Here is a 14,756-nt window from a genome sequence, read left to right as displayed (position 1 = left end):
ACATAATCCCAGGACACTGGCAGAGTCATGATATGAGTCAGTTGCCAAACATCCAAATTTTGATCACCTGGCTATGGGGATGTTGCAATAGGTTTCCCAACAATTGTGAAAATCAGACATTATCCACTTTTTCAGTGCTGTTGTAACTTTAAACTGTCACTAAACAAATAGTTGTAAGTTGAGGACTACCTGTAGAATCCATAGACAGAACAATGGATCTCTAGCAGGTATATTAAAAACCAATTCTTATCTCTTGTTCTTTAAACAAAAAAAGCAACCAATAGATGGATAAGAACCCACCAACTCCACAGAGGTAAGGACTTATAGCATTCCATGTGCCAATGCTCCCTTGGTGCATAAGTTGTCCCACTGCCAATTCCAAGAATAACAATGGCACTCCTTCCACAATTAACATAATCAAGTATGGGATTAAAATCCACCTGCAAGAGAAACAAAAGCAAATGTAGATCACAATCAACAATTTAGAACTTAGCTAAAAGCTTTACATAAGTGCTTAATAATGTAGTGTTTTTCCAACTTGACCATTTTAATATGCATGGGCTTCAACTCTCAGTGTTCCCCAGCAGTATGCTTGACAACGTATCTCTCATTACTTAAAGATAACTACCGTATTTTTCAGAATTTAAGATGCACCGGAGTATAAGACGCACCAAAGTTTTGAAGTGGCAAATTAAAAAAAAAGGTTTTGCACTCTGCAAACCTCCCCAAAATGGCCCAGTTTTTGCGAAAACTGGCCCTTTTTTTTCAAAAAGGGCATGAATAGCCCTTAGGAGGCTTTTAAAGTGTTCCTATGGGGGGTGGGGAGCCAAAATGAGGAAAAAACAGCCCATTTTTCACAAAAATGGGTCTGTTTTTCATCCAAAAAAGGCATTAGGAAGCTTATAGAGTGCTCCTGGGGGCTGTGGGGGCAAAAGTGAGCAAAAAACAGGCCATTTTCCACTCATTTCTGCCCCCCCAGCCCCAGGAACTCTCTGAAAGCCTCCTAAAGGCAATGCATAGCCATTTTGGTATTTTATTGGCCAAATCAATGCTGAAAAATTCTAAAAAATTGTTTCAACAAATTTCTCCAGAAAATACAAGGCTAAACAATTTAAAAAACTCAGAACATAGCTCCTGACTTTGATAGCAAGAACTTTCTCCATAATGAATGAATAGAATGAGAATTACGGTATATGTTTCAGAAAGGACATATACCCAATTTCTGGTACAAAGCACAAGAATTGGTCTATACTATATTCTCAATGTAATTTTTTTAAAAAAAAACTATGCTAAATCAGAATTTTCATAATCATGCTTGAAAGAATAAAGTACTCTTGGTTCATATGCTAAGCCAAAAACAAGCAACCACGTTACAGCTGAGCATCATGTATGAATCTAGTCATAAAAATGGAGTCACATATCTCCCTAGCCACTTTTATTCATTCCAAACTACATCCAAAATGCATGTTATTATGTTATAACAACACGGGTGTTGTTCTTTCACACTTGCACTGCAACATCTATCTATGAATTTTTTTAAAAAAAAACTGTTGTGAGGCACATTTTGTCCTTTGTGCCTCTTACCCTTCTTCACTTGACTCTTCTTCAACTTTGTGTTATAATATCAAATTGCTAGGTACATTCCACAAACATTAGGATGTGTGTCCATCCAGAAAGAAAACATAACAACTTCAGTTTGATTCACCTTTGGGGAAATGGATTTAGGCATGCAGATTATAGCATACAATATAATATATGAAACTGCTTAAAATAAGTTCCAGGGGCTTTTTCTAAGGAACAATTGCTTCTAAATGGAAAAGATTTATATCTGGCTTTGTCTGGTTGTTCATTTCTTGTTCTTCCTTTTTCTAGAATTGGAACTTGATAATTAGTCTATATAGACTGGCGTTTACCAGAATAATTTTATGTAAATTACATCTGGACTATTAAATACAATTTTCAAACTGTTCAGATAGAGTGGCAGTTAAAATATAACTAATTGCTATAAAACATTAAATTAAATTATAACCAAGGAAAGTGAGATAAACACCTAGATTTTGATCTAGTGGTTAAAGTGCTGGCCAAGAAACCAAGAGATGTGAATTCGGCATATAAACTGGATGAGTATTTGGGCAACTTTGGATCAGTCATCTCTCTCAGTCCAATCCACTTCTCAGAATTGAAGAAAATAGAAAAAGGAAATAGTACTACAAATATGTGTTCTACATTTTGAGTTACAGCCTAAGCTAAAAAAATAAAATAGAGTCAAAACTGATAAACAGAAATAAATATTTCCTAACTGAAATCAATAGAACCTTTAGAATATATAACTAGGATTGAACTGTGCAATTGACCAAATCTATCTTAAAGCTATACTTTTTCAATTTTTATACCCCCACTTTGCCAAAGGGGATTAGTGAAGCCTTCTCTCCAAGCAGAACCGAGATTGAATCCAGCTTGGCCTAGCCACACTGGTGAAATGAGGTTGTTCATCCATCATCCATCCACCCTTCTTGCCCCTGACCCCACTCCCTCACTATGAGGTACTTAGCAAGTGCTAGTCTACAGATTTTTCCCTAATAACTGCAATCTTTAGTTTGGAAAAATGCCTAAGATTGCCTAAATGGTATTAATCACAAGGTGTCATTTAAGCAAAAACATCTTGAGTAAATTATCTTTTGGCTTTGAAATGCCAAACTTCTACTATTGAAGAAAGGCTAATGATGAAAACCTGTGATGTATTATGGCGAATTCATTAGATAAAGTGAGGTAGCTGACTCTAGTAGATATTTGGCATTGTGAAAAGGCTTCAATTAATTATCATTGGAATTTTATTGTCAGAGAGAGAAGTGCTTGTTGAATTTCTGTCTCAGAAGCCGTAACAATTTACATGGCCTTGGGTATGATGAACTATGACCAGGATTGGGATGAAGAAGTGTTGCTAATTACTGGACTTTGGGAAAAGAAATAGCAAACTGAAGGTGGCTCTGCTCAGAATGGATCCAGTGATTGCAGCTGAATAAAAGAGCTAGTGAAACATGTTCTTTGTAATTTTCTCTAGACAAGGAGAAGAATTAAAGAATTAAGATTGCCCACAAGTGCTCCAATAGTTGCTCTTCATGAAGAGACTGCAAAACAGCAATCTCTCTCTCTCTCCTCTCTCTCTCTCTCTCTCTCTCTCTCTCTCTCGTCTCTCTCTCTCCTCTCTGTGTGTGTGTGTGGTGTGTGTGTGTGTGAATAGAGAGAGAGAGAGAGAGAGAGGAGAGAGAAGAGAGATGAGGAAAAGCCATCTTAGCTAAAAACATTGGCACCTTTCCAATGGACATTAAGTTTGTAAATTCTATTTTTAATCACCTTTGTAAATTGTTAACTATTTTTCAATTATTAAGAATAGAATGGAATAGAATAGAAGTAGAGCTGGAAGGGAACTTGAAGATTTTCTAGTCTAGTTCACTACTAAAGCAACAGACCTTATACCCAATCCAATCGCATTTCTCCATCACGTTTCACTCAATCAATTCCAACTTCTTGTGAAAGAAAAAGATCTCGTGAAGTTGGAATTGATTCAGTGAACTTTTTCACTCTTGCACTTTACAATGGGGGAGACGGAATCTCGTCCTCCTCCCAAAGCCCATTATGAGGTGGAGCCACAATGCGAACCTGCATCAGCTCGGCTCGGCAAAAAAAGAAATTTCTTTTCCTGCAGATCTGCCTGTATTGGGATGCCCAATTGGGATGCCCAATTTTCCTGCAGAGCTGCCTTTATTGGGATGCCAAGGTACAAGCAGGTTGGAGCGGGAGGAAGTAATTCAGCGTCCTGGTGCAGCGTGGGCTTTGGGCGAAGGCTGGAGGAAAGCACCGCTGGCTCCTCACACGCCCTCCCTCCCCAGTCTAGCTTGACACAGATGGCAGCTCACATTGTCCTTTCCAAGCCTGTTGTCAGTGAAGGCTGTTTTTTGCCTAGCTTTGTCCAGTTATCAGGGAGGAAAATGGACGGGGGGCTGGGGAGGAAGCTTGCATCAAGCTAAGCTGGGAAAGATGGCTGTGAGAGAAAGAGAAGTCGGATAAGGCAGACTCAGACACTTCCCGGTCCCCGTCCCAGAAGTAGCAAACTTGCACTCTCCCCTCTCTGTTAGCTCCCTTTTTCGCATGGGATTGGCTAACAGTGGGAGTGGAGAGGGAGAAGGGGGAAGCGGTAGCATTTTCATTTTTCTTTGTATTTTATATTGACAAACTATTTAAAAAACTCAGTTAATTTTTATCTAGTCTTTCTCATGAACGTCAAATACATACATATATACATACATACATACATACATACATACATACATACATACAGTAACACATATGCTAAATATAAATCACTATGTTCTGGGAAGAAGTAATGTTTTATCATTGTGGTTAGGAACACAATGTTGCCTATGCAGGGATACTGATTTGAAAATCTAAAAGTTTATGGAATGTTTAGCTGCTACAACTTAAACAGGTGGACGCTGAACATTCTTTCCAGCTCAAATGTTTATCAAATCTGGGGAAGAATATGGAACAATGAAAAATCAAAACTCTTATTTAAGGTGGATTTTTCTAAATCCCTTAGGTTTTATGTGATTCAAAAAACTTTGCTGGTACAGTATTTTAAATGAAAAATCTTAATCCTGGAAAGTTCCCTCGAATTAAATGTTATTAAGTGCCTAAATCAAATGTACGTCACTTTGTACCATGTGACCCAAATATTTACTTTGGCTTGTACTAGCCTCCTGCATCAGCTGGTTTAATTAACTATGATCATAACTTTTTTTAAAAAGAATGGTTTATGGTTCAAGCCTTGAAATCCTCATTGACTAAATCAAATATAGTTTTAAAGTTTAGCTTTCTCTGGTTTTTATTTTTAAAAGCCAAAATATTTATGTAAATATCTATGATTTGATGTTTAATCTCCAGGATTAGCAAGGCAGTCTATAAAAACAAGTGATGAAGCTGAAGCAAATGCTCAGCATAATCCATTTTATTTGGGGATTTATTTTCATGGCTTTCTGTCTGGGTCTCTGGTAAAACGCATTTTGTTCAGGGAAACTTCCTCCTTGAAAGATATTCTTATTGGATCAATGCAATTGTACAGCAACACAACAGTACAAAGAAAAGGAGTTTCCTCAATGCTTTTAGGTCAGCAAAGACATTGGGAAATATATCATGGAAACCAGGGGTGGATTGCTGCTGGTTTTACTACTGGTTTGCAACCCGCTTGAGTGAGGCATGCATGCATGTCAGTGACATGTGGTGAGGTTTATGGCTGGTGAGGCACTGACACAAATTTTTCAAATTTTTTTAGACTTGTGGACTTCAACTCCACAGCCAGGCATGCTCAGTTCCGATTTAAAGCGACAGCATTTGTTTTTGTCCTTTGCAAAATAAGTTTCCTTCTTTCTTTTCTCTTCTCCTTCCCCTCCTTCCTCCCTCTCTCCCTCCGAGGATGAAGTTTGAATTCCTCCCCCTCCGTCTGACCCAAATGTGCCTTTTCCAGCTGTTTCAGAGAGGATTTCAACTCTGCTCTTCCCTGTCATCATGAAAAGAAAAAATGTAAAAGGAAAAAGGTGAGACCTGAGGTCAGGTTGAGCTAGTTGCTGCCTCACCGTGGATGACTCTGCTTAACTGTTTAAAAAAGCCTCTAAAAAAGCGCCTTCTACAGGAGCAGGGAGGAGAACGACGTGCCTCACTTACATCAGGTTAGACTTTTAACCCTTGCTTAACTCTGCTCGAGTGATCATAAAATGCCTAAAGTCAGATTAGATGAGGCACGTTGTTCTCCTGCCTCCCCTGTAGAGGACGCTTTTTTAGAGGCTTTTTTTAAACAGTTAAGCACTTAGCAGAGTCATCTGCTAAGCCAGATGACTCTGGCAGCAACTAGCTCAGCCTGACCTCAGCTCTTGCCTTTTTCCTTTTACATTTTTTTTCTTTTCATGATGACAGCGGTGAGGCTCTGCCTCCCCTGACTGCACGTCACTGTTCAATGTAAATTGTTCTGCGCACATGTGCACGCACACACACAGTCACTGAAATCCAAAATGGTGGCAGCCAGTGGTGGCAAGGGAACCAGTTCAGGGGAGTGGCAGGCCTGGGTTGCTGCCAGTTCTGCAACCCTGGCCTGACTTCCACTACCAGTTTGACTGAACTGGACCAAACTGATAGCAACTACCTCTGATGGAAACCCTCATAGATTGACTGCCAGAAGGCAAACAGATTATTACTTTCCCTCTTCCTGGTAATCCTTTTTCTTCTGAAGAAGTGGGCCCACTTCCATATCAAGCAGAGTTATTTTCAATTCCTAGTGACCATATGGGTAGATCTTCACCAGCCACCTATTTTGCTTACTCTCTAAAAATGTGTCTATTTGCAACCAGCAACATACTTGAAAATAAAGAGGATACTTATAGACATTTATTTTGTAACACACTAGCTTCCATTTTATTTTTTTTAATTAAAATAATTTTAAGAAATAAACTAAGGTAGGAAACGGAATTTGTCTGGCCCAGGACTTAAAGAAATGATATCTACGGCGATTCTAAGTCATCCAGGTCATGGTTATCCCAAAGGTGATTTTTCAAGAGGCAATCTGGTTTTTCTTTGAAGACATTTCACTTCTCATCCAAGAAGCTTCTTCAGTTCTGACTGGGTGTTGGGGAATGGAAGGATTTATACTCTTTGCAGGCAGCTAGTCATTTGCATTTTAGTGAGTCGTTAAGACCCCTGGAGGTCTATCTATGTCATCAGGGTCACCTGAATGATGCAAATGGATGTGGAGCCTTCTTGGAACTGTTGAAAGGATTGTGTTGTAGACTAGAGACAGATGATGTAGTATCCCTTCCCCCTGTTGAGAAAGGACTGTTCAGTTTGACACAGATGGCTTCTTTGACTCCTCTTTCAAACCAGCAGTCCTCTCTGTCCAAAATGTGGCATTTGCTGTCTTCAAAAGAGTGGCCTGTGTTTTAAATGCTGATGGACTGATGAATGTTTTCCGGATGGGTTTGTTTTCCCATGCTATGCCATGCATTTATGAAGTAATTATTTTGTTTCCTCAATGTACAGATCTGCACATGGCTTACTGCATTGTACTGCATATACTACATTGGGTGTTGTATCCTTGGGGTAGACTTGGGGTGGAGGAGAAAATAGGACTGTAAAATTAAATAAAAAGTTCCCACTATTTTCAATACACTGCAAATTTACTGCAGTATGTCTTCTTGTTTTGTGTCCATATATGTATGTATGTATGTATGTATGTATGTATGTATGTTGGTGTGTGTGTATGTGTATATATATATATATATATATATATATATATATATATATATATATATACACACATACATACATACATACATACATACATACACACACCACACACATACATATATTATGTACAAAGGTAATTTATCTAATAATATACAATCTTTCAACTTCATCAACAGTTACAACAGAGTAGGTAGCTACACTATAGGTAGTCCAAAATAATTGAGCCTAGAATTGCTGCAGTCGTAAATTGAGATCATATGACCAGACCTGATTTTTCAACAATTGTTCAGCAAACAACATGGTGGTTAAATGAATACATTTTCACCAATAGGCATTTTTTCCCCCAGAAGCCAAAAGTAAATGCCAGAAACCAGCAAAATCATTACAAATCATGGTTACGTAATTGCGGAATGCTTGAAACAACCATTAAAGTGAACCACCAAGTACCCAAAACAGGATCATGTGTGCATGGTGTATGAGTGTGCACAAATGTATATGTGCAGCCACGGTAACTTTGAAAAAAGTTCATAAGTAGCTTTTGCAGGACCAGCATAAGTGCAAATGACTGTTAAGCAACAGGTTGTAAGTGAAGGTAATAGCATCTTTCATACTAAATTAATATTAAGACTAATTTTGGTTTAGAAAATTACAATCTATTAGGTTAAAAAGGGAAATATATAAATGAAAAAAAGAAGCAAATGAGATTTTTTTTGTGATGAAAAGAAGAAATGTCTCATTTATGCTGATATTCTTTGCTTGCCTTGAAGATTGGAGCAATTGCTTATTTCTCCTTTGTGACACCTGAGGCCACTCTGACAATGACAACAGTTTTAAAAATGAACCCACCTATTCTCAAATGGCAAATTCAGAAGCATAAATTCTACTCACCTCCTCCATGCATCTGGCATAAATAAGGAAACCGCCAAACATTTCCAAGACCTACTGCATAAGAAATACAGGCAAATATAAACTGGAAATGATGTCCCACAAAAAGGTCTGATTTATCCATTTCTGCTCTTACGCACTAGCAACAGTCGAATGTGTCTGGCTTCACTCTCCAAATACTCATCAAAGCCTGTTGGTGACACAGTGCCAACTCAACTCTGAAGAGAGTCCTCTTGCCAATTGCCATTCAAGATTTTTAATTACTAATCTTATTAACAGCACTTGTGAAGTAGGAATGCTGGTTAGATAAATAAAGAAGAAAACAAATAGTAATCTAGGTATTTCAGACAAATTATTTAGATTTCAATTGCATTTCTGGGAAAGATCTGAAATGTGATGGTTTAGTTTGCTCTTACGCTAGATTTTTGCCAAAAAATTTGAAGTTACAATATTACATTATAACAACTATGTAGTTCTGGAAACTATTTCTACTTGTCAGCAACTCCCATTTAATTATTCACAGAGGAAAACATATAGCCCAGTAGGAGCTTGAGTTAATGCTTTTGTTACCTCACAATAAAGACCTGGGCTGCAAATATCCAGATGACCACTAGAGGGAAACAAAATAATCCAGAAAGCTGTAATCCTTTGATGCTGTCAAGTGACCTACTACATTTAATTTAGTGATTTAGATTTTGTAGCCCTGCTTTACAAATATTTTATTTAATTTGTCAATTAATTTACTAAAGGAGATTGGGAAAGGTTTTTCTGACATATCTAAAACATTTTTTCACGGCTTTGTGTAAGAAAGGTTTAACACAGTAGGCACAAGGTGAACTTAAAATATGTCTTGTTTTCCAATAATCATACAAAATCCTAAACTAGCAAAAGCTATGCTTTCCAAAAAGTATAGGCCTGTATCTATCATTTAATTGGGTTTACTTGGAACTATCAGCTTTATGCTATACAAATCCAAGTATCACTACACAGAAGAATTATCTTTTTGTTACCATCTAGTATCTGTTCACATTGTAATCCAGAACTGGTAGTCTTACAGATGTTCAAGAGATTCATTGTCTTGAACAGGAATTAGGGCACAGTTTGAAGGCTATATTAAAGAGCTGTGCTGAAGGTTGCAAACTAGTAGAACATGGCTGTTTAAATTGTGCTGCCCTCATCACTATTTTAAGTAATGGACCCAGCAAGTGGAGGTCTTCTTAGTATAGGAAAGTTAAGGAAAACAACGGGGTATATTTTCCTTTCCATCAATAGTTCTTTGAAGATAAGAAAAAAACCCACTACCAATTGCTCTCTGGATTTGGGTATGTTTCACCTTATTATGGGGATTGAGCCACTAATTTTGCTGTTGTATGAACTACTAGGCCAACATGCTTTGTGATTTCTGCATTTGTGCTTATTAATTGAAGTCTGAGTCACAGTATTTTATATGGCTCAAGCCGATGTCTGGTAAAGTAGGCTATATATTTAATAAACTTTTTAGATGCATGTTTTACTTTAATTTGGTATGCTCTTCAAATTATCTGTAATAACCAAATAAATTGCACTGGATTGTTTTTATTGATTGACTAACCACAAGATTACTTGATGCAGATTAGAACTCAGGGATCATGTGGAGAGGATTTAACCTTTGATCCCTCCAGTTCTTTTTTCCATCTGACTGTTATTTCCATTGGGAAAAGAGCTATTAATTGATATATCTACTCTTAAAAATTGAGATCTTACAGAATGATAAAAGACATCAGACTATCAAAATGATATTCAAAAAGCTCATGGAAAAAATGTAGCATGATATATACAATATATACAATCCCTATGGAAAAAATGGGCCTTTCCTAATGAATTGATGCAACTTTACTGGGAAGCTCTATGTTGTGAATGGGAAACCTTGATAATTTCCTTGACAGGTTTTATAAAATTTCCAGTTGTTCAAGTATGAAATAGTACAATTATTTAATGATTGCAGGTTAGTGAAATATATTCAATTTTACTGATGTTATTTTGAGATATAATCAGTTAGTGCTTATGCTATCAGTTGTACAATATACAGAGTGTACCAAAAGTCAGGCTCAATGACAATTGGTTCTAAATAACATTTTAAATAAATAACATTTTCTTTGAAAAAAATATTAATAAATATTTGGATTGCCTATGGGGCTTGATTTTTGGCACACCTTGCCTAATAGCAGTTCTATTAACCTTCAGTTGTTTACAACAAGTTATAAAATAACAGTCTATAAGATAAGAACATGCCATTTCTACTTAAATGGAACATTAGATAAAACAAGGAAGAGTAATTAAGTTAAACATTTTCTTTGGTTCCATGTTTTCCTCATGTGATTTACACTTGTACTATAATTCTATATGTATTCATTGCATTACTGGGGGGGGGGAATCCTATGAATTCAATGAAATATAATTCTGAGAAAACACGCATAAGGATTGTTTTACCCAACAACAATTGAATTAGAAAGAATAGTATGAAAAGAAAGTGCCATAAACAAATATATTATTATATATAAATCTGAGGTGATAAAAAACAAATATGGAGATGTTGCCTACTTCCTGAGTTTGCATCAGAATGCAGATTTACTGATGACAATGTGTTTGTAATTGTAATTGTATGGTTACTCACTGAATTCATGTTGCTATGATATAAAGCAGATAATTCTAGATACCATTTTGTGTATTGCTAAAGTTTATTATCACTTCTATTTTGTTTATCTTCCGAAGTAGATACCGTATTTTTCAGAGTATAAAATGCACCTTTTTCCCCTCTAAAAGAGGGTGAAAATTTGGGTGCATCTTATACACTCAATGTAGTCCCGCCCACCTACTGCCCCCCACCCTTTGGCCTCTGCCCCCCAGCAATTTACTTCCTTGCAGCAAATGGGAAAATGGGAAGGCAGCAATAGGCTATGGCAATCCCTGCAGCCTGAAACAGCTGATCATCGGGAGGCCTGTGCTGAAACTGAAATTGAAAGTGAAACTAGTTGTTTACTGTTTGCTGCAAGGGGTAAATTGCTGGAAGGCAGAGGCAGATTTTTTTCTTCTTCTAATCAAGCTAAACTGAAACTGGCTGTTTGCTGAAAGGAGGTAAGTCAATAACTATAAATGCCTTTAGAATGTTCAAATTATTAGACTTATTTTTTAAAGACTGCTTTATTATTGTTCTAGACAACTTAACAAAATGAAGAAGCTTTTTAAAATAAATGCTTGATCTGAAGAGGCCCAGTGCTATTGTATCTTCTTTTAAATAGCAAAAAATAAAGTATATTTCTAGAAAGCCATAACAATTTTAACAACACCTGTACAAGTATAGTCTGAAATGCAATACCACAAACAGTGTATATTGTCTGTACTGTTTGCTGTTTACTACAAGGAGGCAAATTGCTGGGAGGCAGAGGCAGATTCCCCCCCCCCCTGTTTTCCTCTCCAAAAACTAGGTGCATTTTATACTTCGGAGCTTCTTATAGTAAGGTGACCAGATGTCCCGCTTTTGGCGCGAGAGTCAGGATTTTTCAAAATTTGTCCCGTGACCTGCTGCGTGTTCAAAAAGTCCCGATTTAAAAGGACGCCGTTAAAAATTTTTTTGATTTCTCTGAAGTGTCGTTCCTGATGTGGCCTTTAGAGGGCAGTGGTTTCCCTCCCTCTGCTTGGCTTGCTCGCAGCCCTCCCTCCCCTCCTGCTCTTCCAAACAGGATCATATCTCCCTTCCTTTTGATCTGGTTGCTTTTCCGGTCTCCTTTTGGTGAGGGGGGCGGGAGGGGGAGAAGATCTGTCATTTCCTTCCTTTAAAAAAAAAAGGGGGGGGGGACCCAGGATTTATTGCAAATAAAGAAATCCACCCCAAATGGATCGGGAGGCGGGATGGGGAGGGGAGTGGGAATTAGGGGAAAGGGGGATTTTCCTCCCGTGCCTTGGATTTCATTTATTTATTTTTTAAAAAGTTGCTTTTCTTGTATTTCCTTTGCTCATTTGTTTGGTTGAGGGGGGGGATGAGTGGAGAAAAAGAAGAGAGAGAGATCCTGGAGCTTGAATTGGGGTGACTGGAATTGGGGCTGCAGGATGGGGAGGGCAGTGTCTGTGTGTATAATTTGGAAGAGGTGGGGGGGGATGGAGGAGATTTCCTTCTCTCCGCTGCTCTTCTCTCGTCTCCTTCTGTCGGATGGGGTTGGGAGTGGGTGGGAGCGTACGATCCCTTCTTATTTTTTTAATCTACCCCTTTCCTACCTTGTGATCTCTCACTTAACTGCTGCAAATAAAAGACTCTACTAGCAATTCCCTTTGTTGCTGGTAAAAATCGTACACACACATACACAGAGAGACACATTTTGACTGCTCTTTTTGTGCATCCAGTATGAAGTGAGCAGGAATGAAGGCTGTACACACACACACACGCACACACACAAACCCCCACACACACAGATTAATAACCCCCGTTTTGCAGCCCCAGACTCTTAAAAACTCATCCATCCATCCCTCTTCATTCTTTACATTCTCTACACATTTCTCTATTTATCGTATTAAGTCTATCTCTTTTTTTAAAATTATTATTCTGCTGGTCTTCCTGGGCAGCCTTGATGCCCCCCTCCCCCCAAAAAAGAGGCAAGTTAGAAATTTAAATTTTCATCCAGCATGACTAAGGTATGCTTTATCCAATTTCTCCTCTTGAGCTTCTGTGGGCAAGGGCAGCCTACCTGCCAGTGTCAGGAGTCATGGGAAAGGAGCAATATAGGGGGATTTACAAACTATATTCGTGTAGACTTTCTAAAGATTTAGCGATGATGGCATAATAAGATGTGACAAGGCTTGCATGATGCCATATAATGAACTTGGCTGCATTGAGTCATTTAAAAAAAACTTACTTTTTTTAAAGGGGGCATTCTATTTAGGAACCGTCTCCCTGCTTACCCTCTGCAAATTCTGCTTTAAAGCAGTGGTCCCCAACCAGTGGTCCGTGGTGGACCACTGGTGGTCTGTGAGAAAATTTTGGTGGTCCGCAGATAATAACATCTATATCATTCTGGATTGACTTGGAGTGTCTGCCTGCTGGTAAGTGTGCCGGGTTTTTTTTTCTTTTATTTTTAAATGTATTTTAAAATAATATTTATTATTGTGCATGGGATTTTTTAAAATAGTTTATTTTCTGGGGATTCTTTTTTAAATTGTCTTAGACTATATTTTAAATAGTCAGGAGTCATTGACACTGAATTGCACTTTTAATAATCAGGAAGCACACACTGAGTTTCTTTGAAAAAAATCCAATAATTTAAAAATCCAATAATTTGTTTCCTGGTATAATTTAATTGCTTATTAGTAACCGATGACTATCACTTAGTGTTGTAGCTTATGATTCTTGATGAATGTATTTTTTTCTTTATGTACACTGAGAGCCTATGCACCAAAGACAAATTCCTTGTGTTTCTAATCACATTTGGCTAATAAACTATTCTATTCTACTCTACTCTACTCTACTCTACTCTATTCATTTCTATTTCAATTCTAATAAGGAGTTTAGCTTCTCTCTCTTGAAAATGTAAGCTAGCATGGCATTATAATGCAAGCTAGCCTTAGCTTTCAAACAGTTCATTTAGTGACCAAAGTTACAATGGCATTGAAAAAAGTGACTGATGACCATTTTCACACTTAGCGACCATTTGCACACTTAGCGACCGTTGCAGCATCCTCATGGTCACGCGATCAAATTTTGGCAACAGATTTGTATTTATCAGGGACGTGCAGTCACTAGAGGCAAGGGAGGTGGGGAAAGGAAAAGATTTTAAATAATTTTCTTAAAATAATTAAAGCCAGGGTAGTTGCTACCCGATTTCAAGTCACAGTGGCTTGGTGTCTGCTCTCAGTATTAACTAGGAGGAGGCCAGAGAACTAGGGGCCTCTTTTGCATAAGGAATTTTTCGCCTTTTAAGAGTTAAGCAAGGGTTAACAAGCGAAGAATTCCTTATGCAATGAGGTACGTATTCTCTCGCCTCCTGTAAAGGGCATTTTTAGAGGCTTTTTAGAGTTCTCTGGGTGCAACTAGCTCAGTCTGACTCAGAGCTCTGGCTTTTCAAGAGGGGAGGGCAGGGCAGGGCAGGGAGAAGCAGAGTTGAAATCGTCTCTGAAACAGCTGGAAAAAGGTGATGTGGGGAGAGGGGAGGAATTCAAAAAGTTTGATCGGAAGGCAGCAGGGGAAGGGGGGCTATGGCAGAGGAGCTGCTTTCAAGCCTTTGGAAAATATATCCAATCCAACTTCTGTGTTTGTGTTTGTGAGAGTGAGTGAATGAGAGAGGGATTGAAGTTCTCTGTGTGCGTGTGTCTGTTTGAGAGAGGGGGTAGGGAGGGAGAGAGGGGGGAAGGAGGGGAGGGAGAAGAAAAAAAATGGGAAAACTTATTTTAAAAGGGGGAAAAATGCTGTCGCTTTAAATCGGAACTGAGCATGCCTGGCTGTGGAATTCTGGGAGTTGAAGTCCACAAGTCTAAAAAGTGCCTCACCGGGCCTAAAGTAGGGTGACCAGACGGCCCGCATTTAGCGGGACAGGCACGCCTTCTCATAATTTTTC

The 14,756-nt window shown here is 38.2% G+C and overlaps 1 protein-coding gene across 1 annotated transcript in view; it reads right to left on the bottom strand.

The window, feature by feature from the left end:
- SLC6A20 (solute carrier family 6 member 20) overlaps nucleotides 1-8,302 on the bottom strand; it is a 66,227-nt gene extending 57,925 nt beyond the window's left edge. The window contains 2 exon segments of the mRNA XM_032238033.1: nucleotides 301-440; nucleotides 8,175-8,302. Coding sequence (XP_032093924.1) covers nucleotides 301-440; nucleotides 8,175-8,299 — 265 coding nt within the window. The 5' untranslated portion in view covers nucleotides 8,300-8,302.
- Between the last annotated feature and the right edge of the window lie 6,454 nt (nucleotides 8,303-14,756).

This window comes from Thamnophis elegans, chromosome Z (genome assembly GCF_009769535.1).
Source record: "Thamnophis elegans isolate rThaEle1 chromosome Z, rThaEle1.pri, whole genome shotgun sequence".
Lineage (NCBI taxonomy): Eukaryota > Metazoa > Chordata > Lepidosauria > Squamata > Colubridae > Thamnophis > Thamnophis elegans.
This window is presented reverse-complemented; position numbering and strand designations above follow the sequence as displayed.